The following is a 17,831-nucleotide window of genomic DNA, read 5'->3' as shown; positions in this document are numbered from 1 at the left end:
CGTATTTGTGGAGTCTGTCTGTGAAGCTGAGCAGTGAAATGATGTGGGTTACTCTGGATCTGTGCACTAAAACTCTTCACAGGTGCCCCCAGTACAAGAGCACTGGTGGTGACATGTGGGGACAGGGACTGCAGGGTGGATGAGCTGCTGAGACAAGGGGCTGAGTTCTCAAGCTGGCCTTGCTGCCAAAGGCTGACACTGCACAATGGCCTGGCGCCAGTCTGTAATGAAAAGTGGTTTTCTGTTTCAGGTGCAAAAAACCTTATCTCAAGGTGTCTCCTATTATCTGATAAGTTTAAGTGGTATGAGAATAAGGAATCTCTAGGGGGAAAAATATATGGTCTTTCATTCTATGCTTTAGCAGAATTGTATCCTTGCTGAAGAGAAGCAATTTTTACAAAGAATGTCAGCACCAATGAGCATCCCTTGATGGAGAAGGTACCTGTGAAGAGCTGTTAAAGAACTAAGAGGATTGGCAGTGAATTATCTGTGAAATACTAATTGTATCATTAGCATTCTTGACAGGAGCAAACTGGGAGTATGTACCATAATCATTGGGAACAATGAGACAGTTCAGAGGTGCAGTGTTTTCATGTTTGATTGCATCTGTCCATTGAAGAACATTTTCTTGTAGAATTAGGCAGAAATAGATCTCATTAAAGGAGACAAATTAGCCAAAAGTGAAAGAAACTCCCTGCTGGTTTCTGAAACCTAATGATTGGTTAGAAGTTGGCAAGAATCTATTCCTGATTTTGTTAATTGATACAGAGGTTAAACAGTGTAGATTGAACCAGGAGTACTTTTAGCTAAAGTAATGGCCAAGTCTTTCTTGCCTGCTTAATTTGCAACCCTGGAGACATTATATTAGTTGTGTTAGTGGAGGTCAGTGAAGGAGACAGCAGGGTAATTACTGGGATCAAGGAAAGAAGTTGACTGAAAGAAACCTTCATGTTCACGAAGTTTAGGAACTGTCACAGACAATGATACCTTTTAACAGCAGAGGGAAGAAGTGAGAACCAAAAGCAGACTCTGTCCAGCTCATTGATCTGGGGTGAAGAAGGCATTGTGGTCATTTTCTGAATTGTATCTGTGTTTGAGGCTTTCTGTAAATGGAATGGAGCTGGTGAACTCTTATAGTTCTCATATTGTTGGTATTTAAGAGACTTGATGCAGAGGTAGGAAAGTCAGAAATTTGTGCCAGGATTAGGCTGTTGTCTGACATGAGAGTGAGCTAAGACTTATTCAAATGAAATTATTTTCTTTTATACAGTGACTTCCAATTTAATTTTGGTGGAGACAGTGCCAGTCTAGAAAAGAAAAACAAACTGAGAAAAGCCATTTTGAAGTGATGATGTCAAGATTAAGATTACATCTGAGACAATGCACATATCTACTTTACTTTTTTCCTGTCATAATACAGCTTGTAAATTTGGGTGCTTTTCCTTTAGAGTTTCATCTCCAGTTCAGTTGTTTCAGAACTGATGGCAACATTTTCATTTCATTACTCCCAGTAATGATGACTTGTGTGAGTTGCATTGCTCCAGCAGATGTCTTCTCTGTGCTGCCTGACGTCTTCAAACAGTTGGTGTCAGGTATCTGTTTGCTATTTGGATTTGCCATTGAGTGAAAGCTCTTAACATTTATTTTGCAAGCAGGCAGACTTGCCAACCTTTTCATGTGTTTTCACTGTACTTCACTGCAAATGAACTTGTTTAGTTCATTTATTATATTATTATAGAACTTGTATTTAGTTCTAAATACACTAAGTGACCTATAAGTATCAGAAGAGTTGGGGTTTTTTTGTCTGTTTGGTTTGGTTCACAGACTTTAAATTTCCTGTTTTTTCCCCAGTAATGTCAAGTGATAAGTGGAATGTTGTAGTTGGGAAAGAAACAAATCTGCAGAGTTAAACATTCATTATTAGTAAATAAAATTATTAATTGTCTTTTTAAATGTTGGTTTTTAAACAACTTTTCTTTGTAATTTTTGGGAAACTTCTGGTCACTATAGAATCATTAGCAAATGGCTGTAAAACATAAAATGCTTGACTGTAAGTTGGGCCATCAATACAACTCCATCAACTAAATGGAATTGTGTTTACTTTCTACATTTTATATTTGATCTTATGTAGAGAGTGATTAATATTTAAATCTATTTTTTCTTTGAAAAAAGGATCCTAATAATATTTAGTACTGTAGTGTTAAATTGTAGTTTCTCATGTTAACAAGTTTCTTCATGTGTTTCCACTTGCTCACATGGATCAAATAAATCATTCTGAGAAACTGCCTGTTATCTAAGGCTGTGGACAGAGTGGAATGAAAATGCTGTGCACTGCAGGTCAGGGAATTAATTTGCAGCAGAGAACCATAGGGAAGAGAGCTGGATCTGTGCCAACTCAGCAATGAATGTGTTGGGGATGCAGGATGCTTTCACTGCAGCAGGGAAGGCAAAGTGAAGATTGCAGTAATTTGTGATGACATCTCCTTCATTCTGCCCTCTATGAGTGGGGATTCCTCTTTTATTTTATTGAAAGTTGTTGTTGCTTGGCTGGGGCAATACAGAACTTAAATTGCTGGATATCCACGTTGGATCAGTGGGCCAAGGTCAGTGATCTGAGGTTCAACGAGGCCAAGTGCTGGGTCCTGCCCCTGGGTCACAACAACCCCTGCAGTGCTACAGGCTGGGACAGAGGGGCTGGAATGGGCCCACTGGAAAAGGACCTGGGGGTGCTGATTGAGAGGGGCTGAACATGAGCCAGGTGTGCCCAGGTGGCCAAGAAGCCAATGGCACTTGGCCTGGATTAACAGTAGTGTGGTCAAGCACAAGTTTTTTGAGTGGCTGAGCAGCTGGAGATGTTTAGCTTGGAGAAAAGGAGGCTCAGGGGAAACCTTTTTGTTCTCTACAACTACCTGAGGTTGTAGCCAGGTGGGGGGTCAGGCTACTCTCCCCAGTAACAATTGATAAGACAAGAGGAAGTGGCCCAAGTTGTGCCAGGAGAGGTTTGGATGGAATATTAGGAAAACTTTTCATGAAAAGGGTTGTCAAGCATTGGAACAGGCTGCCCAGGACAGTGGCTGAGTCACCATCCTTGGAGGTAATTAAAAGATGAGTAGATGTGGCACTTGGGCACATGGTTTAGCAGTGGACTTGGCAGTGCTTGGATTTGATGATCTGAAAGGTCTTTTCCAATCCAAACAATTCTGTGGTGCTACATTGCCAGTGGGAAATAATCAATTAGCTGATGAGGCAAAGAGTCTGAAAGCACAGCCTTTGGGATCTGTGCAAGATGTACTGGAGGGAAAAGCCATAGAGAGGCTTTGGGTCTCTAATGTGAAGTATCTGTCTGGGTTCTGAAGCCAGGACTTTCTTGTGTACGTTGAAAACCTGTTTGTTACATCAGAGTACACCTCCTTGTTACTGGTTTCTTCTGTTAAAGTAGCCCATAAAACCCTAAATACTTGCTAATTGCTTTAATTACAATAAAATCTTCCTTTATTTTTGGCATTAATTAATATTCATCAGTGACTTCTGATTGCCATAATGTGATGTTGAAGGAGTTCTGGAACTTTAACATCAAGCTAGAAAAGGTAACAAAAAATGCCATGGACTTAGTTAAACAAAGAGGCTAAAATATCATCTATTAAGCTTGTGTTGATATCCTAACAGACCATATTACCTTGGCTAGATTTTACTGGTAATTCAAGACATGGCTATTAAAGAGGTACTGAACACACAGGAAGTTACCTTCCTTTAAAGAAGTCTTGCAAAAGACCTCAGAAAGGTCATATTACATTTAATGTTGTGGAAGAGCAGTGTAAATTTTATCAATGGCATGTACAAAAGGGTAGATAACTTTGCCTTTTGTTGATCTAAACATATGTTTTATCTTATAAGAAAGATGAATTTCTTGACATTTTTTGGTACATATTCTGGAAGCTAATGCAGCAGTTAATGTTAGCTTTATGCTCTGATTATTTAATATATGGCCAATTACTGACAGGCCAAAAATAAACCAACTTTTTGTCCTCTACTGTGGCTACCTACATATATTGTCTCACTACCATTCATCTTCCTTATCAAAATGAAATATAAATGCTCTCTGTTATGTGAAACTCTGAGCTGTGTTTTCCAGGAAATGAGGAGATTGGAGTAAATCCCAAAGCAGAGTCTGCTGTGGCTGCCTGTGCTGCTGTAAAGCCTCAAGAGAGCACCTGAAACAAAACTGTGCACATCCCAGTACACAGATAAACCAGAAGATAACAGCTAAAGCCACCCAAGGAGGCATTAAAATCCGGAGGCTTTTATGTAGAAAGATGGATCAAGTGAAAGATTTACTACTTCAATACCAACTAATTGATTTCTGTTGCTTAAATTAGAGCAAAATTTCAGTGTTCCCATGTATCCAAACCCATTCGTTATTAGCTTACAAAGCAGAATACTGTAATTAAATAAATTGAATGTTTCTTGAAGCTCTTCTAAAGAAAAGACTAATTTGCTTACAATGCGTTGGATAGTCTGTCTAAATTGGCTGGCATCCTTCCAGCTTTAAAGCAGCTGAGAGCTGAAATTATTTTGGGAGCAAATATTCCAGATTTTTTATGTAAGTTACTCTGCTCTGGGTGTCATAAGAAGAATGGAAGAGGGAAGGGAAGTGATGGAGAATTGTTGATTTGTTTTGGTTTTTTTCTTCTGTAGGACAATAAAATAAACCCTATAGAACAACAGAGAATTTGGGAAATTGCACATTTTGAAACAGGAAAAGCAATTTACCTTGTAGAAATCTTTCAGTATTTGTTCATTATATATCGAAGTTACATCAACTCTTTCTGTAATCTTCCTGTGTGCTTGCTAGGCTAGGCAGGAAAAGATGGCCATCTTTTTAATTGGCTTTTTCACTTCACTCTCTGACAGAATAACCAGTGTGAAGCCAGGTAACTCTGTACAAACAACTGCTACTGGAGATGTGATTTATCTCCATTGGGAAGTGTATATTCAAATTCTAATTACCTGTGGTTTAATTTAGTAGTACTGCACATATTAAGAAAAAAACCTGGCTCAAAGTTTGGCATACATGGAGATGTGTTGGTAGGGTGCTCTGGAGCAGAAGCATCTAGAGATCATAGGAATGTTGAAGAAATGAGGAAGAATATTGAGTGTCTTTTAAGTGGGAAACAAATAAACTGATTATATACTTAAACATTAGTGTATTGTAAAAAATTGAATTCATTCCATCATCTTGCCTTTACTTGCAATATTTAAGTGCATTAAGGTATATAATTTCATGATGCTTGTAGTAATTATCTCCTGAGATGATTTAGAAAGAATTGTACTGCTTTTTAACAGGTATAATGATTAGAAAACTAGAACAAAATCGTGGAACAGTTGCTTACCAGCTATGAGTCTTCTTTCTTTACTCCATTCATGTAAAATGCTTGTTGATACATCAGGAATTTTGAATCTGTGTCTAGGTGATTATGTAAGGGAAATTCAATCTGTCTTGTAGCTGCTGTCAAATAAGATGATTTTTTAAATGCAATCTATTCAATTAAAATTTAGGGAGGAAGGTTTTTCAATATGGCTTTTCATCTTATTCTGTGTAGTTTTTTTAGGGGGGGGAAAAAAGCAAGAGAAAAATTGCATTTCCCATATTAAAGTTTGGTGGCAAGTAAAATAAATTGGAATATCATGTCCTAAAATAAAATGTAATTGGATTACTTAAAGTCTGATATAACCAGATTTGAATAATGTTCTTCTCAGAGTTCCCTGCCTTAATATTTCTCTGTATTTCCTGAAACTTCTGTAAAATTTTAACTGGTAAGATTGGTTTTTGCCACTATATCTCTCCAGTGCAAAAAAGGCCTTTACAAACTTTGATTAATTCCCTGAAAACAGGAATCTGGCTTTTTCATCCTGATGATAAAGACTAACCTGTATTGCTCTGGTGATAAAGTGAGAGTTACAGGCAAAAAGCACCTGGTCTCAAAATAGATCATTAATAACAGATTTGAAATACCTCATGAGTGACTCATGCCTTTCTACAATTTAAATGTTTTTACCTTCAGTTTCAGTCTTTGCTCTGTAACTTTGGGTAGGAGCTAGGTAGTTGAAGAGTTTTTTTTATGAGACCTACTTTCAAAACACTTTGGTTCCCAAATACATTTAGCTAAATAATGTAAGAGAAGTATACTCAATACCATTAATTAAGAAGTGGAAGGAGAATAGAAACTTCCTATTATTCTGGTTTTTCTGACCCTAAAGTGTCACACCCCTTTGGATGGGATTGCTTGGCTAACTCCCTGTTGTCCTGGAGAGTGGGGATGGTGAGTGTTTGTCAGCCAGTGGGTCAGGATGGTGCTGCTGCAGCAGGGTGTGGGCAGCTTTGCTCTGTCCTCTTCCAGGGTTTGAACTTCAGTTCTCCTTGCAATTACACTAGAGAATATTGAAGGCTGGTTTTTCCCTCAGTTCCTACAAGGGGCATCCCTTTGGATTCAAAGGGATCCTGGTGCCACACTGATCCTGGCAGGACAATGGACCCAGAGATTTCATCTCTAAAATCGGGTATTTTCTGTCAGTGATTCTAGTTTTCTTTTCTCGTCTCTTCGCATACCTGCTGGCCATGGTCTGTGTAGTGATGCCCTAGGGGCTACAGGGCCTTTAATTTTCAGTCTTATTTCTAGAGAAGGTGGTTGATTGTTACATTTATTCCTGTGTTTTAGCTGTGTGAGGTGCGATTTTCTGTTTAACATCTTCATTGAAATGAAACACATTATCTCATGACAGCCTTGCAAAAAGTACTTCATTGTGGAAGTGTTTTAATTGTTAACACATCAAGTACTTTATACCAGTGTGTAATAAATATTGCTGATTATTAATTTATTCACTTGTTTTGTATGAAGACAACTGTAATTACAGCGTTCATGTTAAGATTATTTTGTGGCAACAGCAGGTGCAGAAGTCTGTGGAGAAATTGCAGAAAATATGGATCATTCTTTGTAGCTAAAGTAGGTTTTGTCTTTTTTGATGGGGAACATACTAAAGGGGCAGGCTTCTTCAAAACTGCTGTCTTTTATTGTTTTTAAATGCAGGTGAAAATGAAACAGTAAAATGTAGATTTAAAGTAATTGTCTGTTAAACAATTTTCTGCAGATAAATGTGTTATTTATTTGTATTTGTTTGAGAAATATTTTAAATAGAATGTGAATTCTGTAAATAGCAGAAGAAGCATAAGGCAGACAAAACATCTTTAATGAAAGCACTCAGCCTTTTTCATGCTCTCAATCTACCTTTATTATGTTAATCAAATTCTGTACAGTTCCCAGTAGGGCTATGTGAAAATTATCTTTTCAAATAAATGAATACAGATTATTTACTGCATATCAAGAAACTGGTTGTAGGTCTTTGATCATTGTCCTGGTGCAGAGGTAGATCAGAGCAGTTATTAAGACTCTCACTTGTGTGGTGTCCCCTTGTCCTCCTGGGTGTCTGGGGGAGGGCCAGCCCTTGGCACTTGGGTGTGTAAACTGCCTTGGATTACCAGGATGGGTTTAAATATATTCAACCACAATGGTCCCAATATAACTCGGTTTCTCACAACTCCAAGGTACCCTGTCAGGTGCTCTTTTTGGGAGTAATGGGCATCCCTATTGTTGGGGCTGGTGAGAGGAAATGGAAGAAGTATAATTCGCTTGTACTTCTAGTTTATTTACTGATATGTACAGGTAGCTGGAGGTAAAGAGCTCTTTGCCATGCCTCCTCATCAGAAGTCCCATTAAAGTAGTCAAAGTGCAATTAATCTGATAAAAAGTTTCTAGGAAAACTAGAAATGGTGAAATTTGCTGCTCTTGTGTCCATGCAGTGTTCTCTGTTTTTGCTGTGTGTATGAAGACATGAGAGTTAAATACTGCTTTTTCTATCTTAATTTGTTGGTACCTCACTAAACTCTATTAACAAGTTAGAAAAAATGTTTTATGTGCCAACAGTATATATGGTATCCTGTGTTTTACTTCAGGATAATGTTTTGAACATCATAAACCAAATCATGGATGAATGCATTCCACATGAACGGGCCAACCGGGACTTTTGTGTTAAATTTCCAGAGGAAATACGCCATGACAACCTTGCAGGACAGCTTTGGTTTGGAGCAGAGGTAGGTCTGTCATACTTCTGTTGTTTGGGATTAATAGACACTTTTTTTGTATAAAGAAAGCTGTAAGTACCTTTTCTGACTTTTCTTAAAGAGGTACAAAAAAAAATTACAGAGCAATGTAAACAAGAAAGCTTGCTCTGGATACTCAGAGAAATAGGATTATTTAACTGTGGTTTTGGTTGAGCTATGAGCATACCAGGTTATTTGCATAATTGTGTGTTGCCAGTATTCTATAGTGAAAAACTATTCTTTTGTGGGTTAGCAGCTGAGTGGGTTTTTTTTCCCTTTTTTTTTTTTTTTTCTCTGATCAGCTATCTTGTATTTTGATGACCTTGGAAACAAAAGTGTATGAGGGAATTTTATCAGGACAAAAGTTCATAGTTCATCTGGAACAAATAGAAGTGCATGCTGTCACTTTATTTTAATGGCTATGTTATGCTATAATTCATCCTAAATATGCAGTGTCAGGCTGTCATTTGTCATACATAACTTTCTTGTTTCATGTGTATGCCAAAAAAATAATAGTTCCTGTGCAGAGCACTGACGTCTACTTTTCTTCCCTTACCTGGTTTCTCTCAGACTTGCTTCTAGAGCAACCTGTAGAAACAAGGAATTTTAGTAGTGAATCATCTTCTGTTATTTTTACCAAAGGAAGCCTGAAGTGTCAAACAAAAGGCTATGATATGCAAGATATTTATGTGTTAGTACTGATGTCTTTGGCTAAAAAAAAAAAAAAATCATTGTGGCATCATTAGTGATAAACTGTTCACTTTTACTGGCCTGAAGGTGACTTAAAGCAATGCCATGAATTTGTTGAGATTGAGATGAGTCGAGACATCCCACTACACAACAGCACATTGGGGTCTTGTTTTCACTGTGGCCTCTCCTGTATTTGAAGCAGTCCTTGGCCTGCTGTTAATGTACTTTTTTTCTCTACCAGTTTCTCCTTTCTTTTTCAAATGCATGTTCTCCATGAAGAATTCCCATCTTGTTCAGTCCTATATGCCTCCATATGTTCTGTTTCTGAAACTTACTTTGACAGTTGTTAATTGCAGGCTCCTCTGAGTCAGAGAAGACTCAGATAGAATTTACAACATTAATTTGGTATGTCAATGCTTTGTAATCCTGTCCTCAGTTTTGTTTTATTCACTGCTGTGTTACATAAGCTAAACCTGTTTCCAAATCAAACTTCCACTGTGTAACCATCAGGCTGGAGAGACCTGTTGGTTTCAGAGAAAGTAACATATGTAGTGATGATGTAATGCAAACTCCTACTGCTGTAAGCACTGTCCTCTGTAAATTCATGTAGCAAGAAGATTGTGTGAGCTTTATGAGTCCATACTTCTGTCCTTGTCAGTGCAATCTCGTCTGAGTTATCAGACTGAGAACACCTATCAGCAGGTAACACTTTATCCATCCTTCCCACAAATATTGCTCTAACTGATAAGAACATGATATTCTCTGAGTGCCCTGAAATCAATGCATCAGGCTGAGACAGGATCCCTTCTGGGGCTGCAGTCCCTCATACTGAGTTGCAGGCGTGGCTCCCATGCACGGGATGCCAGGGTCAGGGGGGTGACACAGCTGCAAATGGAGATTTAAAAAAGGAGGAAAAACCCGTCATCTTTGAGAACAACCCTGTATATTCTCAGTTAATAGAAGTATTCTGTTAACTATCTATTCTATATATCTATTCTATTAATGTAGCAGACATGATTTATATTGGTGCTCATTTTCTTCCAAATGTACCCCTAAAAGAATAAAGCCAGCAGCTGTTTTTAGTGGCAAGATTTAAAAAAAGTTTTTATTAATGTCTTACACTAAAAATCTGCTGTTAATGTCTTTGTCAGCTGGTCAGAGAGAGTCCATGTACAATGCCTCGGGCAAGGAGTCTCTTAAATAGTTGTTTTCCAGACACTGGAAGGGAAGAATCACTCAGTGACCTGATTTTTGTATATAATCATGATTTCTGTGGGAAGCAGGGTACTGGCCTAACTGGATCCCTGTGTGATAGCCAGTGTGAGCAGTTTCACTGTAAAAGACAGCACAGTTACAGAATTTCTGTTCTTTTTATAAGGAATAGATTGATTTTACAAAATCAAAACAATCCAGGGATTGTAGTTTTGCTAGATTCCCCTGTCTTTCAGACAATCTGTGTGTGCATAGAGGACTTATCTTACTAATGCTTATTGCCCAATTGGCGGGAGAATAGTTTTAGTTCTTCTGTCAGCTCTGTGGTTCTTGTACTTCAATCTTCTCTTCCTCTCATGTCTCCCTGGCTGAGCTGCTCCCTAACCTTTTCTGTGAAAGCTTTTGACTCTTTACATACCGGCCTTTAATCTTTCACTTGTTTAATAATTTGCAGCTAACTGAGGCTAAGTACTGCTCTTGTTCAAAAGCACATCTTATTAAATAGCACATCTTGTGCTTTGTTTTTAAGTATAAAAGTATTTTTACTTTGTGAAAACTAATATTTTATCTATTTATATCTTTCACAGTGTTTAGCTGCTGGTTCAATTATTATGAATCGTGAAATTGAGAGTATGGCTATGAGGCCCTTGGCCAAGGATCTGACCCGAAGCCTAGAGGAAGTCAGAAATATCATTCGTGACCAGGCCTTAAGGGATTTGAACCTCTACACAGAAAAAATGAAAGATTCCCTCAAGCACTTTGATGTCCTTTTTGCTGAGTTCGAATTAAGGTAAAAGAAATGAAGTAAATGTGTTGTGAGCCATGTCTTGGCCACTGCAGCTATTCTGTGGCTTATTGGTTTTTGGAAATTGGCTGTTTCACTCTGTATTCTTTGAGTGGAAAAAGGTTGTACTTTTTTTTATCATTGTACTTGAATTCTTTAGTAATTTGTTGTATTGTTAGATTTTTTCCTTCCAGTGTAGCAATAATGAAAACTAAACAGCTTTTTAGCAATCAACATTTGCTCCCTCCAAATAAACTATAATCCCACATTTGCATACTGGCATATGGCATTTGAGGGAGAATTTCCAAGACACAAAAGGAAACCATAAATCTCTTCTCTTAATGTTTTCTTTGTCAGAGAAAAGGCAACAAATAGGAGATGTTTAAAAAGAATGATAACAAATATTCTAGGGACTATGAGGTTTTGTTCTCTTGTGCTTAATGGTACAAGCAAGATGTACCCAGTGAATTTAAGACGGCAAATTGAATTCTGATGGAGGAAGTGCTTTTACACAAGCCATAATTAACCACAGAACTCACTGATTTGAAAACTTGTGATTGAAAAATGACTTGGAGCTTAAGGAAAAATAACTGCTTTTTGGAGTGATGTCTTTTTGTATCAAGGGTCACATTGACCAGTCTTGCATTGTGCTTCAGAGTGTAACCAGCTGCCTGCCTGTGTGTTAGATGTTTGTGGTGCTGGCCACAGACAAGATAATGGACAAGATTGTCTGGATCTAACACAATACAGTCACTGCTGCACTTAGCAGGACGTGCATCTTAGAACTGTGTAGTCTTTTGCTATTTCTTGGGAATAAACTCTGGACTGTCATGTCCCACATTACTGCTTGCCCTTTCTCAATATTGTTATTCTCTTGTGTTCTTTTACTCAGGTAAGCAAGTTTTTTCTGATTAGGAAAGACCTCATTCTTCTGTTCCATTGAAAACACTTCAATTGGAAACATCTAAACCCATGTTTTTAAATGTGGGTTTGAGTGCAGACAACAATGACAGTAACTGGTTCTTGGCAGTGTCTGTGCAGTTTTTGGCCTGTCAATACCAACTCTATACATACAGCATTTTTCTTTACCATTGTTTTGCAAACAACTTCTTCCCTTTCTGTGTTACTTGTATTCTACAAATGACCAATTATGTAATACAGTGATAGAAAACCACTCAACTTTTACCAGTGTTTCTTACCTTGTTGAATTAGTGCTTTTTCTAGTAATTCCGCATAGAAATGAGACCAAATTTTAAATGTCATAAACTGTCTCATCTGGGTAACTGAATTTCACTAACATAATTTCAGGTAAAACCTTTCTAGATAAAGTGTTTGGTCAAAGTCAGATTTTTTTTTTTTTTTTTTAAATTTGAGGAAATGCAGAGTAAACTATTCTGTCTTTAAAATGGGGCAGTAAAAATCTTTTGAAGGCCCTGGACTGCACAGTAAAGAGTTCTGATAGCTGAATGTGCTATCATAATGATATCATAAATGTACTGTATAATTATAATATTTCTAAATTACTACTGACTTCTGCTGCCTCAATTCTAATACAATAAGTAATTTGTCTGTGTTTCTCATAGATTCTTACACAGTGCAATTTTCATAGTGTGTGCTGTTGAAATAAATACAAACTGGTACAGGAAATGATGTTAGGTTTCTAAGATGATTTGTCCTATGTTTGGTTTTATTTATAGTCTTTTTTGTTAAAGCATGTGAAACAGTGGTATGTTATTTTATAATTTTTGTAGTTATGTGTCAGCCATGGTACCTGTGAAGTCTCCAAAAGAATACTATGTACAGCAAGAGGTTATTGTACTGTTCTGTGAAACTGTGGAGAGGTAAGTTAAGGACTAGATCCTAATTTCTGTGTTTACTTTGTCTGAGCTTTTATAGAAGTACATTAACTATGGTCTTGAAGAATTGTCTTAAAACACCAGGTATTTTGCTTTTCTAGTAGGTATCCAGGTACAAAGTTCAAAGGTATTAAGCATGCTTGCCAGGCCCAAGCCTGTGTTTCTTTGTTTTGTGCATTAAAAAAATACAAAATAAAACACAGGAGTTAATAATCCAACAATAACTGTGTTGTTGGTATGCCTAGTTACAGATGCATACATGAAGACTAAGCATTTAAATAAGCTAAATCTATTCAAGGCATCAAGACTTAATGATATTTCGTGCAAGAATACATGGGGAGATGATTCAAATCATCTATGAACCTCCAGTGATTATCATAAAGAACTCATAAAAGCTCTTTTAAATCTCAAAGGACTGGTCTTTTGCTCTATATGTATGAAGGGACCATGATGAAAGAAATCAATTCAGCAATTCATAAGTTCTTCTAGAAGTATAAGGTGTAAAGAAAAGTATGAATTTGTAATGTACTGTGTTGAACAACTTTTTTCCTTCCCCCTTGTGGCAGATTACTTAGCCTTCAGGTGGGCAGTAGAGGGGAACAGCAAGTGAAATACTCAGCCTAAGTGGGGTTTTGAGCAGTGCAGCACTGTTCTTAAAAGAAAATTAGTGACTCATGTTCTGTGTGGAATTATTAGACACCAGTTGACTGTGAAAGGCCCTTAGAATAAATGTTGGTTTTACTGTCATGTTGGGAGAAATTGTGAAGTAGGACCCCGAGTCTGCTGCGGTCGATCCTTTTGTCAAGGAATGGGGGAGTACAGAGCACACTGCCCCAATCTGGACATGACACCGAGATCAGAAGTGTTTCAGGCCTTTGGGGAGACAGGATTACAGCTCAAAAAAGGTCACAACAAGTAGGAGGAATTACCTTCCATCAGTCAGAGAGCCACTATGGTACACATACATCTATGGCATATACGAGTCCAGCAGAGGCCACAGAGATGATGAGGGCTCTGGAGCTTCTCTCTTAGGAGGAGAGGCTGGGGGAGCTGGGCCTGTTCAGAGGAGAGAAGAACGAGGGGATCTGATCAATGCACACAAATATCTCAAAGCAGGGTGTCCAGAGGATGGTGTCAGACTCTCTTCCACAGCTCCCAGGGACAGGACAAGGAGTAATGGCCATCAATTACAACACAAGAAGTTCACATCAACACAGGGAAGCTTTGAGGTTGCAGAACAGTTGCCTACAGAGGTTGTGGAGTCTCCCTCTCTGGAGATGTTCCAAACCCACCTGGATGTGTTCCTGTATCACCTGCTCTACATGACCCTGCCTGGCAGAGGGGTTGCACTGGGTGATCTCCAGAGGTCCCTTCCAACCCTGACAATTCTGGGATTCTGTATTTGCCCAGTAAGAGGAAGAAGATGGTTTCTTACTTGTAGCTTTGGAAAAATCTGTCTGGGTTGTAGGAAGGAGCAGGGAGCAAGGATGGGCCACAGGCCAGTGTGGCCATCCACTGTTGGCACCTGTCAGGGTTTTCTTTGTGGTCATGTCCCATCCAACACCAGCAGTACTGGCTGGACAAGTGCTGACCAGGAATAAGAAAAAGTTATTTCCATTCTTTTGGGGACCAAAAGCAGCACTTAAGATTGCACTGAAAACTGCACATAAGCATTGATATGAACAAGTCAGAGAAGAAATTTGAGGATGTTTTGAAACATACGGTGAAATCTGGAAACTGGAGAAATCTAGAAAATATAGCCAAGTAAGAAACCCAAACAAAATGGGGTTTAGTTTAAAAGGGGCTTAAGACATTTAGGAAATTATTTGAGGACAGTGAAGTCTCCTCCAGATATTAAATCCTTAGACTTCAGTAAGAGTTGCTTGTGGAACTGGGCTGTTCTTGGGTGCTCTTGACTGTTCTTGGTTTTTTTTTAGTTTTGTAGTTTTTTGTTAGTTAAGGGAAAGATTGACCTTCATAATCATAGCAATTTCTATTTGAAAATGAAACCGAGTAGTTTCCTCTGTTACTTAAAAAGTGTTCCTTTTATTTGAAAAGTTGTCAGCACCAGTGGTTTTCAGTATCACGCTGAAGCTTGACATGAAATGGTAAATAGAGAAAATTTTATAAAACTGAATTGGGTTTTGAATGACTATAAAAGCTTTAAATGTTTAAAGGGATTTTCTTCTTGCATTCATGTTTTTATTATATTATTTCTTTTTAAAGCAGAGATTTAAGCAATCATTTATATATACATATATACATATAGTGGTTCAGATTGTACAAAACCAGTGCAAGAGTTATTTACTATCAGTTTGGTTTGGCTTATAATATTTATTTTCAAATTTTTCTTTAGTGAAATGTGTTCTTCAAGACTTTGATGTCTTACTAAATAATTTTATTCTTCTGCTTAGAGCCTTAAGGCTTGGATACCTCACTCAAGATATGATAGATGACTATGAACCAGCTTTAATGTTTACAATTCCAAGATTAGCCATTGTATGGTAAGTAATTTTTAACTACTCTCTGCTCTGCCTCATTTAAAAGTTTATTGAAGATTTGAAAAGCTGTGTTTAGAATTTTGATGGACTGTCTTTCACCTGAGTTTGCTTTAACATTCTTTAAAAAGAATTAAAGAGGAGGATTGTTTTGTTCTAAATCATTACTAGTTTAATGTAGAATATCAAGATAAAAAAAGAAAGATGGTAGATCTCTAATAGAGAAGGCAGGAACAATTGATCAGGCATCCTCCAGCAAAATTTAAAAAGTAGGAACATCAGTCTTTGTAATGTCATGTTGTTGGAAATATTTTTTGAAAGCACATATTTTGTGACACTCAAAAATAGGATGTCTTTAGGGTACAAGTCTTAAACTGCAAATTTTCAATTAAATTTGTGTGTTTTTCTCAATGACTCTAGGTTCAGAATTAATTATCATGGCAAACTGCATTGTAACTGTTGAGTTGGGCTTAATTCTCTTGAAGCAAAGTATTAATATATGTAACTTTTGTGTAGAGATTTGTGCCCTATATTGACCACTCAAGGCAACTAAATTATAAGTGTTTTTGCTTCATGCAGCTTTTGCAATATGGAACAAATCAGATGCATTTTTCCTAATGAGTCTTCATGGTTTACTAAGGCAGCAGCTTCTCTGGAATAAAGCCAGCATATTTTTAATATTTTACCACTGTGAATGTTTTAAAGTTAGCTAATATAAGTAGGATAATTGAGGGAAATAAAAAACCTCAAATCCTGAGTGTAATACACTTCTCCTCAGGAAATCCCTGTGGCCTTTTGTTCCTGTTAAATAGTATATTGTCTCTAACTGTCATTCTAAAAATAATAACAGTAATAATCTGATTATTGGAAGACAACAGGAATGTGAGAACTCAGTTTGAAGCCACTGGAAGACACAGTGAAGGAGAAGTCACATCATGACTAACTGTAAAACCAAGGCTCTCTGGCAAATAGATCATGTCCATTCCAAATTACAAAGAAGCATAGAGGAGAGGAGATTTAACTGCTCCTAAACATCCAGTGATAAGAAATCACTGTCATGTGAAGTTCCCCATCCATATACAGTGTTTTCTGGAAGAAGCACAAGCCTCGTAGGAAATACTAAGATGCAATTTTTAGTTCTTTCCAATGCTATAGCTATATTCAGGCTTTGATTCTGAGCTCTTTCAAATGTTACATGTATAGAGAAGCCATTTCATAATTTTTTTTTCTGTAGTGCTCTAGCCCACTTATTTGTTATTTTAAATTTCTTCCGAGAGTTAAGATCTGTGGCAATTCAAACTGCCTGAAAGCCAAAGGAACAGTGACTTGGCATCAGATAGAAGTCTGGGGAGAGGAGCCTTGAGCTTTCACTGAACAAAGTAGTAACATTTGTTTATGCAGAACATAAGACGTGAGTCAGCAATAACTGCTTCACTTTGTGGCATCCTGCTTGTTGAAGCTTGCAAAGCACAGAAAAAAAGATAAAATTATGTATCCTTGGCAACAAGATAATTTGTCTTAAGCCACAAAAAAAAAATGACTTGCAATGGAAGCAACTTTTTCTCTCTCTCATCTCCCCTTCACTGCTCCTGTCCTCAAAACTCTAATCTCCTGGTCTTTTTTTTTTTTTTTTAATACATCAGAGGAATTCATACAGTGACATCAGCTTTGCTGCTGTGTCTCAGAGAGCCTCTGGTGGTCACACAGGTGTTTGTTAGCCAAGGGTCACTGTTGTTGTGGATGATTTGGATGCTGGACAGCTCTCTGAAGCAGCAAGGAATCTGAGTTTAAGAAAAAGAATACCTTTGAAATACCTTGGGTAACAGAGCACTGACACCATGGACAGGAAGGGGAAAAAGGCCTTGGAAAAAGAAAACTGATGTAATCTCAACTGAGAATGGGTTGCCTTTGGGAAACATACACTGTTTTTACAGGGGGCAGAGGATTAAATAGTTTTAAGCAGAGTGGTGCCAGGTGGGAATCCACTCTCAGACACAGCATGGTGTTTGTGGCACAGCTGATATGAAGGTGAATTTTGTTTAATCTGTAACACACAAACGGGTTTGGGCTGTGGTGATTTGGTCACGAGGAGCTATTGAGAGATCTTCAGTGAAGTACCTGGAGCCTCTCAGGATTGTGAATTTACTTCTTTCCAGGGAAATTTGTACAAGTGCTAAGTTAATTTAGAAGCATGGTTTCTTAAAAATGTGGTTTTTGCAATTAAGAAAATCTGTTTCTTTTTTTTTACCATATGTCAATACCAGGTTATATTTATCTTAGAGGTAGAAAACTAGGAGCTCAGGAGTCAGCTTACCTGGAAATTATCTAGACTGGAAAGGAAAAGCCATCTGCAATATCTCAATCAGTGGACTTTCCCCAATGTACTTGATAATAAGTTTCCTTTGTGGGTTTTTAAAAATTCAGCTGCAGCAATGAAATAAATGTGTGTTCTTCACTTTATACTTCCATTGCTTTCTGCTGTATTTAAGAAGGGGGAACAGAGTGGAGGGGATCTTTTTCCTGTTACTTTAAATAGCATCTAATTCTAGCTGTGGGTGAATAAGGCAAAAATAAGATAACAAGATGTAGTTAAATGTCATTCTAATGTTTATGTACAGTTGCTTTTCTGACTATTC

The 17,831-nt window shown here is 37.6% G+C and overlaps 1 protein-coding gene across 4 annotated transcripts in view; it reads left to right on the top strand.

Annotated features, from left to right (window-relative positions):
* The window catches only part of ZFYVE28 (zinc finger FYVE-type containing 28), a 146,543-nt gene that overhangs the window by 76,451 nt on the left and 52,261 nt on the right, over positions 1-17,831 (top strand). For all 4 annotated transcript variants that reach the window (XM_014895244.2, XM_088163033.1, XM_014895242.2 and 1 more), the window contains exons 3-6: positions 8,009-8,146; positions 10,645-10,847; positions 12,593-12,682; positions 15,112-15,201. In XM_014895244.2, the coding sequence (XP_014750730.1) occupies positions 8,009-8,146; positions 10,645-10,847; positions 12,593-12,682; positions 15,112-15,201 (521 nt within the window). The remainder of the gene's footprint in view (positions 1-8,008; positions 8,147-10,644; positions 10,848-12,592; positions 12,683-15,111; positions 15,202-17,831) is intronic.

Source organism: Sturnus vulgaris, chromosome 4 (genome assembly GCF_052056855.1).
Source record: "Sturnus vulgaris isolate bStuVul1 chromosome 4, bStuVul1.hap1, whole genome shotgun sequence".
In the NCBI taxonomy this organism is placed as follows: Eukaryota; Metazoa; Chordata; class Aves; order Passeriformes; family Sturnidae; genus Sturnus; species Sturnus vulgaris.
The sequence above is the reverse complement of the archived record's forward strand: the minus strand, read 5'-3'. Positions and strand labels throughout refer to the sequence as shown.